This window comes from Elgaria multicarinata, chromosome 1, assembly GCF_023053635.1.
Source record: "Elgaria multicarinata webbii isolate HBS135686 ecotype San Diego chromosome 1, rElgMul1.1.pri, whole genome shotgun sequence".
Classification (NCBI taxonomy): domain Eukaryota; kingdom Metazoa; phylum Chordata; class Lepidosauria; order Squamata; family Anguidae; genus Elgaria; species Elgaria multicarinata.
The window spans coordinates 1,128,703-1,152,177 of NC_086171.1; the positions used below are offsets into that span (position 1 = coordinate 1,128,703).

A 23,475-nucleotide genomic window follows, 5' to 3' on the forward strand; every position below is an offset into this window, starting at 1 on the left:
GCCTTTCTTCAAATGCCTGCAGACCCTTTCAAGGCTTGTACTGAACTAACAGAAATGACAGCACACAGTGTATCTTTCTCTCTACAGACTCATGAAAGTGTGTGGAACCCATAATTCCATCATCACAAGATATGTTTGCAATGTTTGATAGGGGGTGGAGAACCCAGCTTCCCAAGAACCTCAGGATATATGGGGTCAAAAGAAGAAGAAGAAGAAGAAAGACAGCTTCTTGGCCTTAGGATAGTGGCGTTAGCTATGAAGGTGTGTGAGAAAGCAGAGCAAGGCTTATTGGCGTTTCCAGCATTCATGGGATAGCTGGGATTTCATAGCCCTGCGTGCCTCTTTGCCCACCCTCACAAAGAGCAGGAACAGGAGTGGTTGCTTCTAGGGTATTTGGATTACTCACCTGCCTTTTCCTTCTACAGCAGGGAGATTGATTTACCTTGAGAGTGGTTAGACTTAAAGAATGGCTGTACATGAATCTAGAAATAGTCCCACAATATCCTGTGAAATTGGGGAGCATTTTAATGTGAACTTGCCCAATTTTTCACTTTCAAAACAGAATATGTGAATCAAAACCCAGTTAAGCTTCAAATTTCGGCCATCTCCAGATCATTCAATGGGGTTCTCAATTTTTCTTTTTAAAAAGTAAGGATTAAGATGTGAATTGGGGAAAGGGCACACTAAAAGGTGTATATTAGTGAAAATAACATCCAAAATACATTATGTTAGGCAAATAGTTTGAAAAATGTGTATATTAGAAAAAAATGTTTGTACAAAAATGCATGTATTTTCAATTGTTTTTATATTATGGTTTATATTGTATTTTAAAGGTTTTAATCTTTTGTAAACTGCCCAGAGAGCTTTGGCTATCAGGCAGTATAGAATTTTTAACAACAACGACAGTATTAAGAGAAATGCACACCAGAAATGCATGAATTTTCATGCAAAAATTCTCAAAATTTGGGACAAACAAACTTTGGAAAAATGAGATACCCAGAAAAACTAAAAGCAAGAGATTCATCCATTCTTTTTTGCTGGCTTCCCTGCCATGTTCTTTGGAGACTTTTTGGACTGTAAGTTCTCTAGATTCTCCTTCACCATCTCCTCAATCCGAGTCAGCAGCTCACCAACTTGGACGGCCTTTTCATTTCCTGTTGCTCTGTTGTTGAAAGCACAGCAGCGGTTGTTACAACTTCTGACTAAGTCCTGAAGGGCTCTGTTGCCTGAATGCTGTATATTTGCCTTCAGGCTTTCTGTGCCTAAGTCTTCTTTGTGGGTGAATAAGACAACCATCTTCTTTGTGGCCTCCTTGCCAAAGGTCTTCTCCACTCCCTTTACAGTTGAATGGTCCTCCTTGGTGAAACGGCCCACCTGAGTCACAAATACCAGAGCGTGGGGACCTGTTCCAGACAGTGACAGGCACTTCTGGGTCTCTTGGCAATTCTGCGCTCGCTCAAGGCTGGCGTCAAAAATACCAGGCGTGTCGATGACGACCACTTGCTTCTCATTCCACCTGTCTGCCCGAACCTGCCGGCAACAAGTCTTGGTCACCGGCTTTAACGCAAGCTTGGACTCAAACTTCTCTTCACCCAAAATAGTGTTCCCTGTAGCACTTTTCCCTGCTCCTGTCTTCCCAAGGAGTATAATCCGTAGTTCTTGTTTCTCGGGGAAACTGCGGAAATTGTCTGGCTCTGTTGGGGAGAAATCAGACACATTTACCACTGTTGTCAGTGAAGTTTTCTGGTATAATCCTTAAAATACACTTCAGTTCTAGAGGACGTTCCACTGTACTTGTTGGCATCAAGGCTTCTCCCAGTATTTTAACAGTCTATAAATTAATTTTAACTTTGCTGTTTTAAATTTGTATTTTAAATTTGTATTTTTGCATTGCTGCTGTTTTTATCTTAGTTGTGCTTTTATATTGTATTTTATATTATGGTTTTATACTGTTGTTTTGTTTTGAATTGTCTTGATTTTGTAAACCGCCCAGAGAGCTTTGGCTATTGGGCAGTATAGAAATGTAATAAATAAATAGGCGGCATGGCTCCCAATAATCTTAGTTCAGCTTAATTCATGGTTAAATGTATATTTGTTAGAGGTTGCTCCCCAAAGAAACTGGGCCCCAGGCTTTTTAGGAGTCAAAACAAGTACACTGAAATTTCCCAGCAACAAACTGGAAATCTGAAAAGTTACTTAAGCATAAAATTTCTATACCACCCAATAGCCAAAGCTCTGGTTGATACACAAGTCAAAACCTAAAACATAAAATACAGTAGCATAATAAAACATAATATAAAATATTACAGAATAAGTTTAAAACAGAATAGAACTAGAGTAAATGACTAAAGTAAAAGCTGGCAGCTGTGAAACTTCATTGGCTGCCAGTCCAGGTCTGGGCCTGATTCAAAGTGCTGGTATTGACATTTAAAGCCCTAAACGGTTTGGGGCCAGGTTATCTGAAGGAACGCCTCCTCCCATATGTACCTGCCTGGACCTTAAGATCATCTACAGGAGCCCTTCTCTGTGAGCCCATGCCAAAGGAAGTGAGGCAGGTGGCTACTAGAAGGAGGGTCTTCTCCGCTGTGGCACCCTGGCAGGTGGAATGAGCTCCCCAGAGAGGTCCGCCTGGCGCCTACACTGTACTGCTTTCGTCGCCAGCTGAAGACCTTTTTATTCTCTCAGTATTTTAACACTTAATTTTAACTTAAATTTAAATTTTACTGTTTTAACTCTGTATTTTAATCTTATATCAATTTTGCTGCATGGTTTTATCCTGGTTGTGCTTTTTATACTGTATTTTGTATTTGTGCTTTTAACCTGTTGGTTGTTTTATTGTGGTTTTAATTTTTGTGAACCGCCCAGAGAGCTTCGGCTATTGGGCGGTATAAAAATGTAATAAACAAACAAACAAACAAATAAATAAATAAATAAAGGACCCCAAAACTCACCAACACATATAAAACAAAAAACACCTGAAAAACTAAAAAGCCTGAGAAAATAAAAAGACCTTCACCTGACACAAGTGGGATGAAACGGCCCCCTCCTTAGTGGCCACCCGTCTTACCTCCTTGGTTGAAGGGACCTGGAGTGTCTCTGGACATGGGCTGGCATGTAGAAAAGGAGTCACTCATTCAGATAACCTGGCCCAAGCTATTTAGGGCTTTACAAGACCATACCAGCACTTTAAATTGGGTCCGGAAAGGAAGTAAAAGCAAGTGCAGGTCACAAAGCATTGGTTGAATATGGTCCTATTAGCCAGTCCGTTAATAATCTCACTGCTATATTTAAGACCAGTTGAAGTTTCCAGGCTGTCTTCAAAGTCAGAGCCACATATAAAGCACGACAGTAATCCAACTAGAGCATGGGTGACTGTAGCCGGGCTACCTTAGTCCAAAGAAGGATGCAGTTGGTATATCAGGCTAAGGTGATAAAAGGTGCTCCACACCTGACCAAGGATACACCTCTGCTTCCAAAGCCAGCAGATCCAAGAGCAACCCCAACTGTGAGCCTGATCTTTAGGTGGAGTGCAACCCCACTACTCAGCCAGGAAAATGAACCCCTCCTAACCCTTCCTATGAAGGCCCCAATAATTGGCCTTCATCCAGCCTAGCCTGGATGGTTGTGTTCTACCTCCAGTATCCGAGGCAATAAACCTATATGCACCAGTTGCTGGGGAACATGGGTGGGAGGGTGCTGTTGCACCATGTCCTGCTTTGTTGGTCCCTGGCTGACAGCTGCCTGGCCACTGTGTGAACGGAGTGCTGGGCTGGATGGACCCTTGGTCTGATCCAGCCTCAGGGCTCTTCTGATGTTCTATAACTACACCCAGGCATAGATTCAGAACATCCATTGCCTCACCTGGATTTGATGAAAATGAGAGATAGAGCTGGGTGTCATCTGCATATTGGTGCCACTTCAGTCTTTCCCTCTGTATTGCCTCCCCCTCCCAGTTTCATTGTCAGGGTATCGCTATTCCTACAATTATAACGGACTCCCAAGAGGGTCCCCAAAAATGCAAATTTGCTTGCATTTTTCTCAACTGGATTCATACTCACCTTTATTGGACCAAGCCTGTAATTTGGAAGGTTGCAGCTAACAGTATTCAGTCATCTGCACACGTTTGCTTTCCTTGCTCGCAATCCAGCTAGTTACCCTAGTTTTTCCTCACTGGGGCACTATAGGTTATTCTGTTACTTTGCTTCTCTGAAGGGCTCTGTGGTGGCAGGGAGGTTTGAATTAACTCTCCTCCCATGGTTACTCTTCTGGGGCTAGAACTGCCAGGTTTCAGCATCCCTGGACTGTGCATTTTCCTTCCCCACTAGTCACAAGGCAAGCCTAATGGCTGTAGAATAATTCCTTGTGGCTCGTCGCAGCCGGAACCTACAGCAAAAGGTGTCTCCGTGTTTGTGTGCTCATCCCAACGCCAAGGCAACTCAAAGGGATTGGGGCTACAGTCCTGTCCTTCCCTGCATTCCAGGCAAGCATGAAACTCTAAAGGGTTCTTTGTCACCTTTGACAAGAGTATTGTGTCTAGGGAGTCCCACATCTTCAACCAATGGGGATGGAGAAATCTATTGGGAAAACACCCTGGGTTCAAGACCAGTGGATGTTCCAGATCCCTGCGAGGATATCCCTCTAAGGCTGATCCAGCACAGTTCGGTGCACAATATCTGGTGCAGTATTTCGGTTAACCATGTGCCTTTCCTTCTAAAGCAAGGAGATGGATGTGCCTTCATAGTAGGTAGCCCTGTGGAATGGCTGTATGTAAACCTAGGCATAGACCACAATATCTGCAAATCTTAACAGGATTATACCTCCGATGCACATGGAGTGTTTACCTTCCCCGGATCTCTCTGCTTCTTTAGGATCCTTTACGTTGCTCCCTGAAGGTCCCCCTGGTTTCCTTTCTGCTGCCTTCCTTGTAGGGCTCCATGGACATTTCTTGGTTTGCGGGTTGTCCTGGTTCTCCTTCACCATCCTCACAATCTGAGACAGCAGCTCACCAACTTGGACAATCTTTTCATCTCCTGTTGCCTTGTTGTTGAAAGCACAGCAACGGTTCTTACACTTCCTGACCAAATCCTGAAGGAGGGCGTTGCCTGAGCGCTCCACATGTGAGCTCAGGCTTTCCGTGCCTAAGTCTTCTTTGTGGGTGAATAGGACAATCGTCTTCTGCGTAGCTTCCTTGCCAAAAGTCTTCTCCACCCTCTTCACAACCGAATTGTCCATCTCGGTGAAATGGCCCACCTGAGTCACAAATACCAGGGCGTGGGGACCTGTTCCACACAGTGAGAGGCACTTCTGGGTCTCTTGGCAATTCTGCGCTCGCTCAAGGCTGGCGTCAAAAATACCCGGAGTGTCGATGACCACCACTTGCTTCCCATTCCACCTGATTTCCCGAACTTCTCTGCTACAACTCTTGGTTACTGGCTTTAATGTAAGCTTGGACTCAAACTTCTCTTCACCCAAAATAGTGTTCCCTGTGGCACTTCTTCCTGCTCCCGTCTTCCCAACGAGGACGATCCGTAGTTCTTGTTCCTCAGAGAAACTGCTGACATTCTCTGGCTCTGTTAGGAATAAATCCGACACATCTATCACTCTTGTCACTGAAGGTTTCTCGGTTCAATCCTTTTGGACACATTGCCGTTTGCTCCCTCCAGATAATCACACCTAACAGTTTCATATAAATGTTGAATAGCAGAGGGGATAAAATAGAGCCCTCTGGCACCCTACAGCTTAACTGACAAAGCACAGAGCAATAGCCCTCCAGCACCGGGTTCTGGAATTGGCCATCCAAGAAGGAGTGGAGCCCTTGCGGCACAGCACCTCCAGCGCTGGCCCAGACAGCATCTCCAGAAGGGTAACACGGTTGATTGTACAACAGTGGCCAGAGATGGTCAGCGTTATTCGCTCATTGTACTCAGCTCCACAGTAGTGTGTTCTGGGGTAGTTTTTGCATTGTGTTCAAAGGCAGGCCCAATATATGTGTGTATATATATATATATATATATATATATATGTGTGTGTGTGTGTGTGTGTGTGTGTGTGTGTATATATATATATATATATATATATATATATATATATATGACAGTCAAGATCAGAGGAGTGTACTAGAGCATGCAACTTAGAGGCCAGGTCCTTACTCTCCAGAAAGGGCCTCATCAGCTGAAGCAGAATGAAAGTACTCCCAGCTAAAGAGAGGGATGGGAGAATCACCACCCTCTGAGCTGGTTGAGATTCTCCTACTTTCACCTGTGAACTTGATTTGTCTTGTTCCTGTTCTTGAACATAAGCCATCCCCCGCCCTTTTTGAACAGAAAAAGTGCACATTTATAAAGTTCAGGAACTTGCAAGCTTTTCCAGAAAAGCTTGCAAGTTCCTGTTCCTGTTTGTGGTTGCAAATAGGGCAAAATGAACCCTAACAAAATTCTCCTGCATCCTCACTACAGTCCCCACTTGGAGATCCATAGGGCTGCTTGGTCCAGGAGCGCCCCATAGATGTCTCTTGAAGGAGACCTAGCCATGCCACCTCCATCCTCCTGCATTAGATGCTAGGCAGATAACTGATTATCAAAAACTGTGAATCTATAACAATCACACACACACACACACACACACACACAGAGAGAGAGAGAGAGAGAGAGAGAGAGAGAGAGAGAGAGAGAGAGAGAGAGAGAAGAGAGTATTAGATGAATCAATGGGTGGATTTGCTCCCATACACAGGCTCTTTAATCACCATAATTAGAAAAGAAAAAGATTCCATCACCCACCCAGAGGCCTTGAATGTTTTTTGCCCTAAAACGTGTATCCGAGTTCTGTTGCCTGGACCACCTGCATTTCTCTCTCTGCATGGGACTTAATGGAGTCTGGACAATGTTTTGGGGTTTCTTCTGATGGCTTCAGGTCTGAGGAAAGGTGGACTTCTCTCTCTCAGCAACAGGTTAGACCTTTGGGTCCTTTATGACTCGGAGCATCTCTGAGTTGTGTTTGGTAGTCTTGTCAGCCTGCCTGATTACAGGTGCTGGAGCTCTGCTTTGACCCGAAACACATGCCTTTGCTTTTCTGCTTGGTCCATCTTAAAGGATGGACTCTGTAGCATCCCATCTGTCTTGCTCCTGCTCCCAGCTTGGGACATTCTGTGGCCTGCAAAGATTCTGATACTTGATCCCCCTCTTCCTTCTGGTAGTTGGGAGGTTCTGCCTTGGATTGTACATTTAGGTCCCCCTTGACTCTGCTATTCTGAGATCTCTGAATATGTCATGGCAATATCAAGGCAATGCTAAGGAGGACAACCAAACTGGAGATTTTCGCCATTAGAGTATCCAAAGTCAGGTGGTTTTATGCCTGCACTCTCCTATAACCCTGTGTGCCCCCAAATGTTTCATATGATATGGGGAGCACACTTGACCCAGGGGGATTTGGACATGCCTTTGCTCCCTGAATCAACCATGGATGGGGGAGAAATTGATTTAGTTCACATTTTAATGTGACTTTACCCAATTTCACTCTTCCAAACCACAATGTGAACTGAAGTTATCCTTGGAAATTCACACATGTCTGAATTTTGCAACGGAGTTCTCCACTTGAAAAATGCATTAAAATGCATGTATTTGGGGGGGGGGGACATCCAGAAATACTGCATGTTAAGAAAATTTCTTGCAAAAATGTGTATATTAGGCAAATATGCGTACAAAAATGCTTATGCACAAAACCCTTATGAATTTTCATGCCTACTTAAAAAAAGAAAGAAAAATCCCTCAACATTCAGGATGAATCAAACTTTAGCCTGGAAAATTCAGAAACGGAGAGAAACCAAAATGGACAGCTTCGCCCATCCTTACACCAAATACACACTTCTATACAAGCCAAGGGAGCTGGGATGCATTAGCTGCTGCTTCTTGACTTCATCTGGTGGCCTTCTGGTTGGCCGGCTCTCACTTCCAATGGAGCCGGGTCACCTGTGCCTTTGCCCACTTTTGCTTTCTGCAGCTCTGAAACTGGCAGCGGCCTGCTGCTCTTTTACAGCTGAGACAACTCTGCCTTGTATCTTTCAGCTCGTGCTGTCAGTCTGAAGAAATTGGGATATGGGGGGATGTGGAGGAAGCTTACCTTTTTTGTTGGTGGAGGAACATTTCTTTGTGAAGAAGGCCATTTCACAGTATTTCAACAACTTTCTGAACTTGGAAAAATGGGAAATGGAGTTAGTTACTGTACATACCACCTTACAAATTCAATTCTGTTCTATTTTTAATCATCATCATCATCATAATTTTATTTCTAATCCGTGTAACAGTAAGGTCAATAGAGAAAGTAATATTGAATTAATTACAAAAATATAAGTGAACAATGTAAACACAGAAGAGAGAAAATGATCATTAAATCTAAAGCTAATGAACGTAATCTAAAGATAAAATTTCATAATACTGGATCTTCATAGTCCAAACCTCAGATCCTGTTTGCAACCGAAGGCGCTGTGTCCGAGTGTGTCCGGATTTTGGAGATCTACCAAGTCAGTGGAAAGGCCTTAATGAAGCAAACAGCAGGAATAGTATGTGAGGGTTTATAGCTGCTATTATTATTATTATTATTATTATTATTATTATTATTATTACCCACCTTTCCTCCCAATATTGGGACTATGATGGCTCCATAAAATCAGGGATAGAAAAGGAGAACTGATATCCTTTATTGCACCTGTTGCTCAACAATTTTGAAAGACTCCATGTGCAGTAATTCTATATTTGCTAAAGGGGCCTGAAGAAGAAATGAAAGGAAGTTTTCCAAATGCACAGGAGTATAGCTAAGATATTAAAGGAGATGACAGCAGAAATTGGGAAGCATCACCTGAAGTTACTCAGTTAGGCGAAGTGTGTTTTGCACATGCCCAGAGGCACTTTGCAAGTTCCAGGAATGATTTCTGCCATCAACGCATGCTGAAGGGCTCGTGGCTATTTGATTTATCCCTTTTTAAGCCATTCCCCCTTCCCTGTTGTGTCCTCTGTCCAATGGACTGTATCAGCTGGCCTATTTTGTTTCTTTAGAGGGAAAGGCTGAGCTGAAGGGGTGGGGAGAAGGAGCCGATAATGACCCAGTGAGGAGGGAAAGAGGCTTCAACATGCCCAAGGCCCTGCCGGCAGAAAGAGGTTGCTGCTGTTTTTCAACAGCCTCAGAAGAATGACTTAGCCATCCTATGCTCCATGGGCTATAGGGTTTTTCGGATTCCCCTTTCCTAGGTTGGAGGCAGCACTCTGATCTTAAGAGCATCAGAAGTGCCCGGAGGCTGGATCAGACCAAGGAACCATCTAGTCCAGCACTCTGTTCACACAATGGCCAACCAGCCGTTGGCCAGGGATGAACAAGCAGGACATGGTGCAACAGCACCCTCCCGCCCATGTTCCCCAGCAACTGGTGCACACAGGCTCACTGCCTTGAATACTGGAGGTAGCACACAACCATCAGGGCTAGTAGCCATGGATAGCCTTTGCCTCCAGGAATTTATCCAACCCCCTTTTAAAGCCATCCAGATTGGTGGCCATCTTGGAAGGTGGAATTGAAGATCTGCCCCTCATCCCTCCCTCCTTGCAATCGGCGTGGAAAGAACAATGCTGGCCTGTGGTTGTAAAATCGACCTTGGTGGAGAAGGAAAAGGGGGCGTTCCAGTGGGCAGGGAAGGGAGGAGACCAGAGAGGCCAGGAGACATGTTATCCTGAGCCTCCTCCAGCCTTCTTCCTTCCTCCCCCCTCTGAAGCTCCCTCGCAAGATGGGATAAAAGGCCCATCGAGTGAGACCTTCAGGGTGGGAGGACAGGAGGCAGAGTCCAGCCCTGCCCATTTGCATTGGGTGATGGGTTGCTTCTGAGCTTTGGGGGCTTCCGATCACTAAAAACTTGCAAAGTGAATAGGGCCGCACCCTTAAGCCACTGAGCCTTTTCAAAGTCGTGCCAGGCTCCTGTTGGATGGGGGAGGGGCATTTTGCCTCTCTTCCTCTACAGTTTGTTTTTGGGGGGTTGTGGGGGTGGCAGGGGGGCAGTGATTTCCTTCCCAGTGCTTGCAGAAACAGGGTAATTAATGAGAGCCGCTCCAGGGCTGGTCTAGAGGTTCCCTTGTGTTGGGTACATGGGCCGGATCTACACTACTGCTTTAAAGCGCTTTATAACAGTTATAAAGTGTTTTAACTGCTTTAAAGTGCTATAAAACTGTTATAAAGTGCTTTAAAGCAGTAGTGTAGATCCGGCTATGGTCAAGGACTGGGAGGGCTTTGAATCTGCAAGGCCTCTGCTGGTCTGCTCAGCTCCTCCCAATCCTCCTCTTTTCATTAGAGCTGCAACATCAGAGAGGCAAAGGCCCCTCGAGTGGGGGGGGGGCTGAGTTTGGATCTCCCTCTTTGAGTCAGAGCATCTGTCTCTGCCCTGGGAGGTGGAGGAGGAGGAGGAGGAGGAGGGGATCTAGTCTTCCCTGTGGTCCCTGGAATGTGTTGCTTTCCATAAGTAACACTTAAGGCAAGTAGGCATTCATGCGGGGATGGGGGCTCTCCAGATGCAGCCTGCTGGAGGACCCTGGGGAAGGTCCCCATCCGGGCCCTGCCCGGATCGTCACTCTGAGGTTTCCCCTCCCTCCCAGGCTGCATGTGACGCTTTAAAAAAGCCCCCCCGCTTCTATGAGTGGTATTTGGGGGGGGATTGCTAACCCTAACCCCTCCTCAATGCTACCACAACACACACAGCTGCTGCTGCTGCAAAGAATCACCCCCTCCCTGCTCCATTTAGGATCTAAACGAGCATCCAAAGCTTAATTACAGCATGGGGGCATTTTTAGGGGGTCACTTCTGGGGAGGGAAGTGGTAACCTTGCCACCCCAATGCTGTGACACACACGCCCCCCCCCCCATAACCTTTCTCCTGCTGCAATCAACCCCCAGGTGCGACCCCCTGGGGTGATGTGGCAGCGAGGATGTGAGTGAGCATCTGTGTGTGCGTGTGCGTGAATTGGGTCTGGGCAAACAGGGTAGGGTTACGTGCCAGCCATGTGCGTGGGGGAGGGGGGAGAGGAGATGTGTCCAATTTAGAGTGCGCCCCCCCCCCCCGCCTCCTCCTGCTGTCGTGGCTTGCCCAGAACCAAGCGGGCCCTCGGGCTGAAAAAAGTTTCCCCCTCCCCTGCATGCAAGGCGTTGCCCGAGTGCGCGATAAAGCGCACGGACCCTTGTCCAGGAAGCAAAGAAGAGAGAGACCGTACCTTCCCGCGGGGTCCTGTAGTTTGGCCGCGCCTGGAGAGCGGAGTCGTGGCTGCTGATCTCTCTCTCTCTCTCTCTCTCCCTCTCCCTGCCTGCCTGCCTGCCTGGGCCGGCCCCCAGGGACACTGGGGCGAACCAGGGGAGGGGAGGCAGGATCGCTTTCACTTTTCTCGTTCCTCTTGTGTGTATGCGGGGGTCGGGGTTGGGGGGAGCCTTCGGAGGAGAACAGACAGCGGCTTTCTTGGAAGCGCTTTTGTCTTCCCCTGGAACACAGCTGCCAAGTGGCTCCAAGCCGAGGCCCCCGAAGGCAAATGCCGCCCAGCGCTGCTGCTGCTGCTTCCCCGCCCTGGATCGTGCGCGTGCCCCGAAATGTGTGGGAAGCAGCAGCGTTGAATGTCATGTAAATACAGCTGGGGTGACAAGGCTTGGATTTGCAATAGTGAATTGCGACCAGGTGTGTGAGGGAGGGAGGAAGAAAATTGCAAAAGATTCTAGACTGGCTTTTCGCTAGAGTTGCTGTATACCCGTTATGGGGTGCTTTGGGAAAGTGTGACGCCTCCGAGGAATCCAAAGCCCAGCAGGGCTGAAGAAGTGGAAGGGGAAGGTCTCCGGTTCTTGCTGGTATTCTCCCCCCTCCCCCTCTTAAACTGTTTTCCTACCATTGACATCAGTTGGAGGGAAATGAATTACCCCAACTCCAGGATAGGAATAGTTTCTCCCCCCCCACACACCATTCTGGAGGCATGTTAGAGGCATAATAGAGGTGTTGACCTGGGGGCTGCATCTACACACCAAAAGCCCCAGGGTGGCTGCGCAGTGGTGCTGCATTGATTATACAACACAGCAGCCATTGCAGCGCTTTTCCCGTGAAGCTGCAAAGCAAAAAAGTTGGGGGAGGGGCTATACTCACTGTGATCGAGCCCCTGATTGGCATGCAGAAGGTCTTAGGTTCAAGCCCCGGCTTCTCCAGGCAAGGCAAGGAAAAGAATACCCCCCCCCAAAAAAAACACCTGGAGAGCCATGGCTGCCAGTCAGTGTTGACAATACTGGGCTAGATGGACCAAGAGTGTGACTCAGTATAAGGCATGCTTCCGATGTTCCTAACGGTCTTCAAACAGAGACTGGGCAAACCATCTGTCAGGGACGCTTTAAAATGGACTCCTGCACTGAACAGGGGGTTGGACTCAGTGACCTAACTGGCCTCTTCCAGGTCTACGAGCTCCATCACACCAGTGTTTTATCACACCATCATCCTGCCTTGTTTATCCTTTTGCTTTGCAACACTCACACAAGATCATCCCTGTCCTACAGGTGGCTTGCCTCTTCCCCTCCATTTTCCGTGTTTTTCTAGGGCAGAGAAAGTGCAATATTTTTTCCCATGCAGTATAAAACCACCCTTCTGTGCCCATGCTTTGCTGTCCTCACACTATATTGCAGAACCTCCCTTCTTGGGGGTGTCTGCATTGAAGGGCGGTCTTGCCAAAACCCATCATGCACAAAATGGCAGCCCAACAACAAAATGGTGGATGGAGTGGGGTCCCAGGGGTGCAGGGAGACCTCCGGGAAGGGCCCCAGGGGCCCTAAACCCGTAAAAACCATTTTTCCCCCTTAGGCCCCTAAAAGGGGGGGGCACAAATGTAACCCACTGACCTGTCACTCTCATTTGATGAATAAAAAGTGGTATATTATACTACTTTTAATCTCCCCCTCATGACTGAGCCAAGGGGTAGATGAAAGGTAAGAAGGTATGGCTGGCCAAAGGAGCCATTCCTTCCGAGAACGTCCTCACTGACTGTAAAGTAGTGGTTCCCCATCACTGGCTCAACTCTTTCTCTGCTTGCCGTTTCCCTCCTCTGCGTGGCCTCTCAGCAGCTTTTCATTGTGCAGGGTTTCAAATGGCTGTTTACGAAGGCTAAGCATATCTTCCTCCAGATGCCTTGCAGGGGCGTGTCTGGAGACACGAGGCCTGTCTCTGTCATGTCTGCTCTGTCCTCAGAATGCTTAAGCTCCTGCAGTTAGACCCAGCGCCCTGGATAGTTGTTTATTAAGGAGCGTCTCACGCGTGACTCCAGGGACTGAGAAGGGCCTGTGGTTCGAAAACAAGGTTGAGAACTCAGCGTTTCCCTCCTCGTAACATCTGGTTGTTCCCTCTGCCTGCAATTTAGGATGCTTAGAGAAATACACAACTACTGCCATGGGACTGCACATGTTAGGCGCTGCGGAAAGGGAGTAGTTCTGTTTTAAAAGGACTTGCTGGATATTCGGGCAAGTGTGGAAGGGAAGCAAGGTGCTCATAGAATCCTAGATTCCTAGAAAAGCATCCCTCACAGATGGTTGTCCAGCTGCCTCTTGAAGGCCTCTAGTGTGGGAGAGCCCACAACCTCCCTAGGTAACTGATTCCATTGTCGTACTGCTCTAACAGTCAGGATTTTTTTCCGGATGTCCAGCCGGAAACTTCAGCCCGTTATTCCGTGCCCTGCACTCTGGGAGGATGGAGAAGAGATCCTGGCCCTCCTCTGTGTGACAACCTTTTAAGTCTTTGAAGAGTGCTATCATGTCTCCCCTCAATCTCCTCTTCTCCAGGCTAAACAAGCCCAGTTCTTTCAGTCTCTCTTCATAGGGCTTTGTTTCCAGACTCCTGGTCATCCTGTCAACACTTGAAACCTTGCTAAACCAACAATCTTGTCCCCTTTTCCCAACCTGTCATTAGCCTATATGCAGTCTTGTCTTGTCCATTTCCATGTATGTTTCATACTGCACTTCCCTCCTAGCTGAAACATACAAAGATACTGACAAGGTAAGGCTACACATATTGGACAGCCATTAGTGTGCCACTTGTGCTCCTGTGAAAGACTGGCAATAAATAAAATTATGAACACATCTGTGCAAATTCCTAGGAATGAAATTATGGCCCAATTTGAACCAATGTCTGGTTGTTCCATGAACAACCCAAACTGCGTAGCTTAATCACAGGGTGGGTTGCCGTGGCATGTGAACCCACCAAGAGTCTCCTCTCAATGATCAATCTTGGAAACTGACTCTTCCACTCTGCAGCAGACAAAGCTGTATAGGACTGGTTGGCTGGCTTCCTCTGGAGCTACGTGTGCGTCTCCTTCCGTCGTCCCCTGGGGAATTAAAAAACTTGAATTTCTGTTGTTTTCGTAAAATGAAGTGACAAAAGGGATTGTCACTTGAACTGTCAGACGTGCCGCCTTCCACCTCCCCAAAGAAGAACTGCCAGACTGAAGAAAGGGTTTTGACAACTGTTGGGGCCCAGGACACACTGCATATACAGTTCTCAAAACGTTTTCAAAGTGCTTTAAAGCATTTTAAAAGCAGTAGTGTAGATCTCCCCCAGGAGGCCTGCCAGAACCCCCCCCCCCCGCTGAATCAGGTTTTGATGGGCTGGTTTGGTTTGGAATGCTTCTCTCCAAAGCGCCATGGAAGTGGGGGAAACCTGGGCTCATCCTGTGGGATTAAAACCTCGTTTTTAAGATCCTCCTGTCCATACCTTTTGGATTCCTAAGGCTATCTCCACGGACACAGTTTTACAGCTGTCAAAAAACAAGAGCTAGGAAAGAAGCAGAGTAAACAGCAAAAACCAAATGGACCTGCCTGGTGGGAATTCAAGTGATTAGAAATAACTCTTGGCTTAGTACTGGAAAACATGTTTGTTCCAGCGTGATAAACAGGAGGTAGGATTTGACAGAGGCCACTACCATGACTATTTATGCTCTGCATGGACCGCTTCTATTCAGCCCACCCACCCCCTCCCGCTGAGGTACTGGGTTAGGACCATAAGAGTTAGTCACACTGACTAGCGCTGAAGGGACTTCTAGGCCAAAACATTTGGAGGGCTACAAGTCACCCACTCCTGCTGTAAAACCTGCTTTTTAATGTTATTTGGAGACAGGGAATGCTACAGTTGCTCAGCAGTGAGGGGAAAAACATTCTGCATAGGCTCAGAGGTGCTCTCTTTATTATTCCATCGCTGTTATTTCTGCTCGAGAACTTCATGCCATAGGTTCACTGACTGATTTGGGGCGAGTCACTGGTCGCTGTGTCCTGGTGGCGCTCAGCTACAACACAGGACCAATACCCCCCCCCCCAAATGGTACAAATGCATGGGAAGAGTTTTGCCAGCCAAAGCACTGAAATTCCAAAGTAAAACTCAACGGTGCTCTTAAACAAAGAAAAGTTTATTTATGGAAAGTAGGGGAGGAAACGCACACAGGATGAGGCACGTTTAAAACACACACAAAACATGACAGCAAATCATGATAGCTCCAGTTTATGTCTCACGGACTATAGATAAAGTTTATTTAGCTACCAAGAATAATTAGTCTATTTTACATACAGCTGTGAGAGTGGAGGGGGAGAAGAGGAATGTGCTAAAACTCATGAAAGATAGAGATGTTCTTTATTCGTTTGTTTCCCTTTTTAATATTTTTTTTTCACTTGAGAAATACCTTGAAGTAGATTTCTAGAACATAAGGTGTGGGTGGGGAGGGGTGAGGGAGAGGCCACAGCTGAGAGGGGATTTTGAGCAGAAAAATAGATGATAAAGGGTTAAGCACGTATCGCAACCACTCATTCACTTCCCCTGCAAAAAAAACCCTACCAAAAACCCCAAAAGCAACAATTTGCTCGCAAATGTTGGAATTAAGCAAAAATGAAAAAATCAAGAAAGGTGAACAAGTGAGTTCCCACAATTGGGCACATTCTCTTTTTGACCTCCTGAAACCTGCAAAACATTTGCACTTTCTGGTTGTTGTTCTTTTTTCCTTTGTCCCCGTTTCTCTCACTAAAAAATTGATTCTGTGTCGCCCGCTAATAGGTTGTGGGGTCAAAAACTGCAATGACAGTTTTCCTTTGTTTTGTAGGGAGTAACATATTTTTGCCTCTTATTGGGGTATATACAAGGTCTGTGAACATTCCCCAGACCAACTGGATGTAGGGTGGACCACACCTCGTATCATCTCCCTGTCAGGCCCATTTTCTCAACTTTATAAGAATGCATGTTTTCTGACTTTCTCACTCCCCATAATCCAGATAGATTTCTGTTGTGAACCACCCAGGGAACCATCTATTGGGCAAAATAGAAATGAAAAAAATAAAAGAATAAATTGCCTGTCCTCAAGAGAGGCAGGCCTGCTTTATAAACCAAGCCATAAGCCAGCCTCCGGTCTTGACCAACGTGTTTCCCCCATTCTATGCCACAGCCCCTCTGGGTCTCTGTCCCCAGTGTACGTGAGCCCCCACGTTTCCCCAGCCTGAAAATATGTTCAGATCTACATTCCCCCACTTGGAGTCTACTTTGGCTAGTCCCAAACTCCAATCTCACAACACTTTGACCAGGGGGAGGGACATCTATGGGGGGCATTTCACCCATGTATGTCATGGATCAATACAAATCCTACCTAAAACCTTGCTTACATGGCAAAAGATAAAGTGGGGATTCCAGAATTTTTGTGACTTCATCAAAACAAAACTTTAGAAAATGAGAAAGAAAAAGAAGGAAAGAGTAAAAGGAAAATAAATAAGGAGTCCAGCATGGTTAGAGCAAGCTAGTTTTCAATTTTAAACACATGTGGAGTTACAGTGAACTATTTCCTTGAAACCAAATTTTAAGAAACAACACAATTATAATTACATTAAATACATTAAATGATAGCTATGGAGGTGTTTCAGATGAATTCCCTGGGAAAATGTTCCAGCAGCGATGCACAGTCAATTACTGGGTGGGGTGAGGTGGGGTTGTTAAACTGAAAACTTGTAATGTCCATTCACGTTGTATCAGATCTTAAACTTTCTTGACTGGAGTTTTAGTGGCTAAGGAAGTATTGTAACAAGAGCTATTTCTCCTCTTTTTTAAATCAAATCCCCCAGTCCAATTAACCCAACATCAATATTCCTTGTCAGATTCCCCCCCACACCCCCCCCAATGTATCCATTGGTGTAGTTTTACTGCTTTTAAATTATATATTGTTTTAACTTGGTTTATGGTTTAATTTGTTTTTAGTTGTGTATATTTACTGTTTTATACTGTATGCTTTTATCTGTACGCCGCCCTGAGATCTTATTGATATAGGGCAGGATATAAATGTTTTAAATAAATAAATACATAAATTTCAAGGGTTGGAATCCCAAAAGAGGTAACAACCCTTAACCCTGCAATAACACAGCTGAATACTTAGGGATTCAAAGGCCTAAGCCAAAATCCTCTCTTTGTGTACCACCAAGAGAACTTTGGCCCTTGGGCGGCATAGAAATGAAATAAATAAATAAATAAGTAATTTCAAGAACAAAGCATTCAAAGCCCTGGTTCTTGATGGACAAATCTGGCAGTTTCCCACATTCAGTCTTTCTGTCTCAAATATAAATAAATTTTTAAATGTGGGTTAATTCTTATCAAAAACAAACTGAAACTAAATTCTCACTCATCCTCACATTAGACAAGGGAGCGTGTTCTCCCAGAGTCTTGGGGGGTGACTTTCTTGTTCAGGCACGGCTGCAGACGTCTCCAGATATTTTCCATCTGGCATTTCCCCGCATGTTTACCTGGAAGAATGAGAAGGGCACAATGGAACTCCGTGTCAACAACACCAGTTGCTGAGATCCGCAACTGGGAGGGTGCTGTTGCCCTCATGTGCTATTTGTGGTTTTCCCACAGGGAGCTGAGCGGCCACTGGGTGAACAGAATGCTGGACGAGATGGACCTTGGTCTGATCCAGCACAGCTTTTCTTAGGTTCTTCTTCTGTTTAGATGGAGGCACAAACAAGAAAATTGTATATTGATTGCAGTGAACATCTATCTCACAAAAGCAACATTTGTCATTACAAGCAGAAAGAGAGGCATGTCTTTATAGGCCAAAAGGAGAAAAACAAGATTAGTTGTCACGGTCAGGAATATGGTCATTGTGTGGGGTGAAAAAGAACTGTGAGAGGAGGAGGAAAGAGGAAGGCAGCCTTGCAGGATTTCATTTCTGAGGGAAGTCACGTTTGGTCCCTCAAATCAGAATAGGAATTCAGGTTCATTGGCAAACACATTTCCATCCTTGATTCCAAACCCTTCACTGCTGACATTACATTACAGTACAGCACGACCGGTCCTTTTTTAACAGTTCTTTAGAGTAACATGGCTTTGTACCATTCAGTGTCACCATGTCATCTATTTCTTTGATCAATTCCTTCACCTGATGTATCTTTTCTGCTGCTTCTTCAGCATTATTGTTGAAAGTAATGAATCGGTTTGCAGCCATGTCCATCATATCCTTCAGTTCTCCCTCTGCGCCTGCTAAGAAACCTCTTAGACTTGAACCCTCATGATCTAAATGATCTTTATGGGTGAATAAAAGGATCAGAAAACGTTTACCTTCAATGCTGAAAAGCTTTTTAACCTGCCGAATAGCGTTCTGCTCCTCTTCCGTCATCTTGCCGATTTTGATAACCACGAGAATCGCATGGGGCCCAGGGTGGAGAAGGTCAATGCACTTCTCAAGATCTTTCCAGGTATAAACTTGCTTCCTTTTAGTGTCAAAAAACCCAGGCGTGTCCACAACAATCATCTTTCTTCCCTCGAAGACGGCTTCCTTTCTTTCACAAAATTTGGTGACTGATCCAGCTGCAGCAGAGCTATCAAACTCTTTAGCTCCCAAGATGGTGTTTCCTGTGGAACTCTTCCCAGTTCCGGTTTTGCCGATGAGAAGCATCCTCAGCTCTTGCTCTCTTTGCCCTAAGCAAGATATAATTATACCATCTCAATAAAGTTCACATGGAGTACATTAGAAAAAAATCTGCCCACAAATGATTCATAGACTCTCACTGTAGAGCTTACGTAGGGGCTGAGTGCTCATTGCAGCATGTGTGGAACCAGCAATGGTCACATGAAGTGGCAAAGAAAGACGGAGGAGTGAATGCCAGTGGATCAGGAGGAGTTGGAAGTATAGAGGGCAGAGGGGAGGGGTTTGGGGAACCTGATGTTGTGCACAGGCTGCGCACTGAGGAACTTGGATTTCTGGACTGAGCAGTCTACTTCATGTCATTTAACATGCAAATCATAGAATCATAGAATCATAGAATAGCAGAGTTGGAAGGGGCCTACAAGACCATCGAGTCCAACCCCCTGCTCAATGCAGGAATCCACCCTAAAGCATCCCTGGCAGATGGTTGTCCAGCTGCCTCTTGAAGGCCTCTAGTGTGGGAGAGCCCACAACCTCCCTAAGTAACTGGTTCCAATGTCATACTGCTCTAACAGTCAGGAAGTTTTTCCTGATGTCCAGCTGGAATCTGGCTTCCTTTAACTTGAGCCCGTTATTCCAAATGAATACTCCAAGTCTCTAGTGCTAGAAGCAACGCATGGTTTTAGCCTTTACAGGTCCTCCTTAGTAGTTTTCTAAGGACACAAGGGCAATGGCTGGGAGGGGCAGGCGATTTCCTGGGTGGAGGTCCATTAGGGCACCATCACAGAAAAGGCCCCTAGTGCAGGGATATTGAGACGGAAGGCCATGGGCTGGATAAGGAGTTCAGGCCCGCAGACTTGGCCCTGGAACATATAGCCCACATCTACAAGTGATGGACCACTGATGATCGTAAAGCAGACATCTAGAGGATTCCACTGCATTGATAGAGCTGGAGCAAAAGCAGAGCCCTGCCTGGCTCTCATCCTCAGTAACAACCCTCATATAGAATCATAGAACCATAGAACAGCAGAGTTGGAAGGGCCCTACAAGGCCATTGAGTCCAACCCCCTGCTCAGTGCAGGAATCCACCCGAAAGCATCCCTGACAGAGGGTTGTCCAGCTGCCTCTTGAAGGCCTCTAGTGTGGGAGAGCCCACCACCTCCCTAGGTCACTGATACTTACAAGGCAATGGAGGTGGCTCCCTCTCCAGGGCCGCGTTTTAACAGAAGCAGCCCTTTTGTCGCAGCAACGTTTAGGGGGAACCTGACATCGCATATCTTGGTTCATGGCAGAGCAACAAGGGCAGGAAAGAAGGTTGGAGAAATGCTGATAGTATGGAGGCAGGTGAAAGCCAGGCCATGGGCAAGGGCCTCAAGGGCAGTGAGCAAGCGAGGCGATTCATGGACCAGGAGGGCAGCGAGTGCAGGCTGGGATGGGAGAGAATCAGCATCAGCAGCATATCTTCAGCTTCAGCAGCTCCCATGGGCAAAGGCTCACTAAAGAGACGCTGAGCGCTGCCCCAGGCCCAGGCAGGCTTTGCACATGGGGTCATCACCCACAGCTTACTCAAAGCCTGCATGGCTCAGCGTGCAACATGGCAAACACTAAAGAAGAAGAGGATGGCCTATGAGCATGGAGAGAATTGCTTTCCCCTCACCGATGAATACTTTTGGCCCAATTGGAGTCCCCCAGGAGAAGAGTCTTTAGTGTGGTGGCCCCTTCTCTGTGGAACTCCCTGCCACTGGAGGTCAGGCACTGGAGGTCAGGCAGGTGCCAATGCTAGGCTGCTTCCAGCACCTCCTGAAAACAACTCTGTTTCGAAAAGTCTTCCTCAACTGGCAAGCCACTGTTTCTACTGGTCCTTTGTTTTAAATTGAACAATTTTAATTTGCTTTTTAAAAAATCTTCTTTCTTTTCACTGTTTATCCCTATGTGCACCACTCTGGAATCTATTTTAAATATGGAGCAGTATATAAACATTGTTAATAATAATAATAATAATACCCACGTATTTATTTCTTTATTAAAACATTTGTATCCTGCCCTATATCGTTGGGATCTGAGGGTGGCACACGGATGAAAATCAACCAGTACAAAACAATAATGTACACAGCTAAAAAAATATTAAGCCATGAACAAGCTAAAACCAATATAAAATTTAAAATTTAAATTTTTTAAATTTAAAATTTAAAAACAATTAAAACCATGTGCAGCTTAGCCCTCAAAGGCTTTGATAAAAAGCTGTGTTTTAACTTGGTGCAGAAACAAAACCAGTGGGCAGGTCCTATACCAGCAAAGGTCCTATTCCAGCTGGACATCAGGAAAAACTTCCTGACTGTTAGAGCAGTACGACAATGGAATCAGTTACCTAGGGAGGTTGTGGGCTCTCCCACACCAGAGGCCTTCAAGTGGCAGCTGGACAACCATCTGTCAGGGATGCTTTAAGGTGGATTCCTGCACTGAGCAGGGGTTGGACTCGATGGCCTTGTGGGCCCCTTCCAACTCTACTATTCTATGATTCTATGAACACAGCAACTCTAGGAGCAGTGGGGGATGGCGGATCTGACGTCCAAAGGAGCTCTCCATGGTACTTTAGCGTTCAGCACCTGAAATGTGGAACAGATTCACCTTGGAGCCTCCAGCCTCACTCCCTGGAAGGTACGTCAAGTTCAGGCAAAACTCACCCCAAAGCATCCAGGGTGCTCCCTCCTCATACCAGTCCAGGTTGAACCTGGAAGTTCAGAGTGAGGCAGAACCCAGTGTTTCCTTTTAATAGGCAACCTGGCAGCCATTTTTAGCTTTAGCATGGTACAAAGAGGAGGCCATGGGACCAGGACTATTTTGTGGCCACCTTGAAGCTGGAAGGAACTGAGAGAGAAGTTCAGAGATTCATATTGGTAGTGCTATGACAACTGTCAGGGAACTCACCTTCGGCCATGTCACCCTTCAAGGAAGGATCGGACACAACTCAGGATTCAAGTCCAAGATTCCTGGATTGAAAACACACGTCAACAGTCATTCTGAGGGATACTCAGTTTTGCAGAACCCAGTTTCGCTCAGGAGGGTGTACAACGATTTTATACAATAAAATAATAAAGTACATTAAAAATGGCAAAATGTTAAAGCATTAAAATAAACATTTTGAAAGGCTAAATTGAAAAGATGTGTCTTTATAGCCTTTTTAAAAGCCAAAAGTGTGGGGGCAAATTGGACTTCTTGAAGGAGCACATTCTACAGGTGAGCAACACAGAAGACACATTTTCACCTAAAAGTCCCACCACAAGGCCCAATTCTAAGACTGTAGTATCTACATGGAATTGATAGCCATACTTCCATTAACCCCCACCCCACACCTAAAAATAAAGGAACATTAGGATAGCTGTGCACTCCAAAGAAGAGGAGGAAAGCACAGACTTTGCGAAACAAAAGAAAACGCAGGGAAGAATAGTGTTAACAGAAGGCTAGGTGTCACTGCAGTGAGGGGTGGAAGGGGTTTACCTGCTGCTATTTCTCAGGTTGTTGTTGAGTTTACATGGTTGAGTTTATGTGTCTACCGCATTAGAGGGCGTTGGCAGAGCCTGGCTTCTGGCAGATATGAAAGCCAGATATTTCCCTCCTGTTTAAAGGGTTGTCTCTAAGCCTGCCACCTGTTATTACAGGTTACCGCTTATTTCAAAGCACTTTGTACATTAGAATAATGAATTAGCCACAGGAAATTAAGAAAAGCAAAATAATAGGCATGGCTAAATGGAACAAAAACTGTGGACATGAATATTTGCCCCAGAGGTCTTTGAAGTATTTATTTATTTAGGTAGCCCCACCCATATACATTCACTGTACAGAATAAAACAATAAAACAGTGAATCGCTGCCAGAAAGGTGCACATTCTAAGTTGCTTAAGCATCTTGCACCTGCCTAACAAAATATTCATCCTGACTTTGTTCTCTGCATCTGCATGTGATGTAACTGCATGAAGCTGACATGAAATGTTTTGAGTAATGAATAGAATTGAAAGCACTTTAGGCTTAAGCCAGCCCAAAGACGGCAAGAAAGAAAATTCAGGTGTGACATAGCATCAAGGATCCTACTTTGGGAACTTACAGGTAAATCTCTTGTGCAGAAGAGCTGGCAAAGAAATGAAATGAAATATATTACTCATAGCTGGGAATTTAGGTAAAAATAATAATTCATTGTTAAAGAGTGCTGAGCTGGAGCTCCTTTCCTTGTTAAGTGTCACATAACCAGCTCATAGGAACTCATAAGAGCAGTAGAGAGATTTCAAGATAAGAACACCTGTCCTCATTTAGACTTTTGGGTCAGCTTAGAAAAGGTGTATAGGTAAGATATCCTGAAACAGTACTTAGACATCATGAAACAATTCTTTAAAATGTTTTTGCTTGTTCAAATTACAACCGTTTTGTATTTTTGTGCGTGTTCTGTGCCCTCATGCTATATTTTGTTTCCATGTTTGAGATTCTGAAGTAAATGTTGTAAGGAAAAACCAGAACTCAAAATCCTGTAAAATAATTTTTGTGTGTCTATATCAGGACAGGGACCCA

At 45.6% G+C, this 23,475-nt stretch overlaps 2 protein-coding genes across 2 annotated transcripts; both read right to left on the reverse strand.

Annotated features, from left to right (window-relative positions):
* Nucleotides 1–830: 830 nt before the first annotated feature.
* Nucleotides 831–8,530, reverse strand: LOC134397736 (GTPase IMAP family member 8-like). The gene is made up of 4 exons (XM_063125074.1): nucleotides 8,451–8,530; nucleotides 8,116–8,180; nucleotides 4,842–5,570; nucleotides 831–1,694 (listed from the first exon to the last, which is right to left on the reverse strand). The coding sequence occupies exons 2-4, from the start codon at nucleotides 8,156–8,158 to the stop codon at nucleotides 1,021–1,023; spliced, it is 1,446 nt and encodes a 481-aa protein (XP_062981144.1). The 5' UTR covers nucleotides 8,159–8,180; nucleotides 8,451–8,530; the 3' UTR covers nucleotides 831–1,020.
* A 9,155-nt stretch (nucleotides 8,531–17,685) lies between these two features.
* Nucleotides 17,686–21,869, reverse strand: LOC134413382 (GTPase IMAP family member 9-like). The gene is made up of 3 exons (XM_063147564.1): nucleotides 21,845–21,869; nucleotides 18,385–18,969; nucleotides 17,686–17,795 (listed from the first exon to the last, which is right to left on the reverse strand). The coding sequence occupies exons 1-3, from the start codon at nucleotides 21,852–21,854 to the stop codon at nucleotides 17,686–17,688; spliced, it is 705 nt and encodes a 234-aa protein (XP_063003634.1). The 5' UTR covers nucleotides 21,855–21,869.
* Nucleotides 21,870–23,475: the final 1,606 nt, after the last annotated feature.

Excerpts from the sequence above, each read along its gene's own strand:
- LOC134397736 (XM_063125074.1), bottom strand. The coding sequence starts at position 8,158 with ATGGCCTTCTTCACAAAGAAATGTTCCTCCACCAACAAAAAAG. Across the intron at positions 5,571-8,115 it reads TTCCTCCACCAACAAAAAAG|AGCCAGAGAATGTCAGCAGT; the intron begins GTAAGCTTCCTC and ends TATTCCTAACAG. Across the intron at positions 1,695-4,841 it reads AGCAGAGAGATCCGGGGAAG|AGCCAGACAATTTCCGCAGT; the intron begins GTAAACACTCCA and ends TCTCCCCAACAG.
- LOC134413382 (XM_063147564.1), bottom strand. Across the intron at positions 17,796-18,384 it reads TGACATGGTGACACTGAATG|GTAAACATGCGGGGAAATGC; the intron begins GTACAAAGCCAT and ends TCATTCTTCCAG.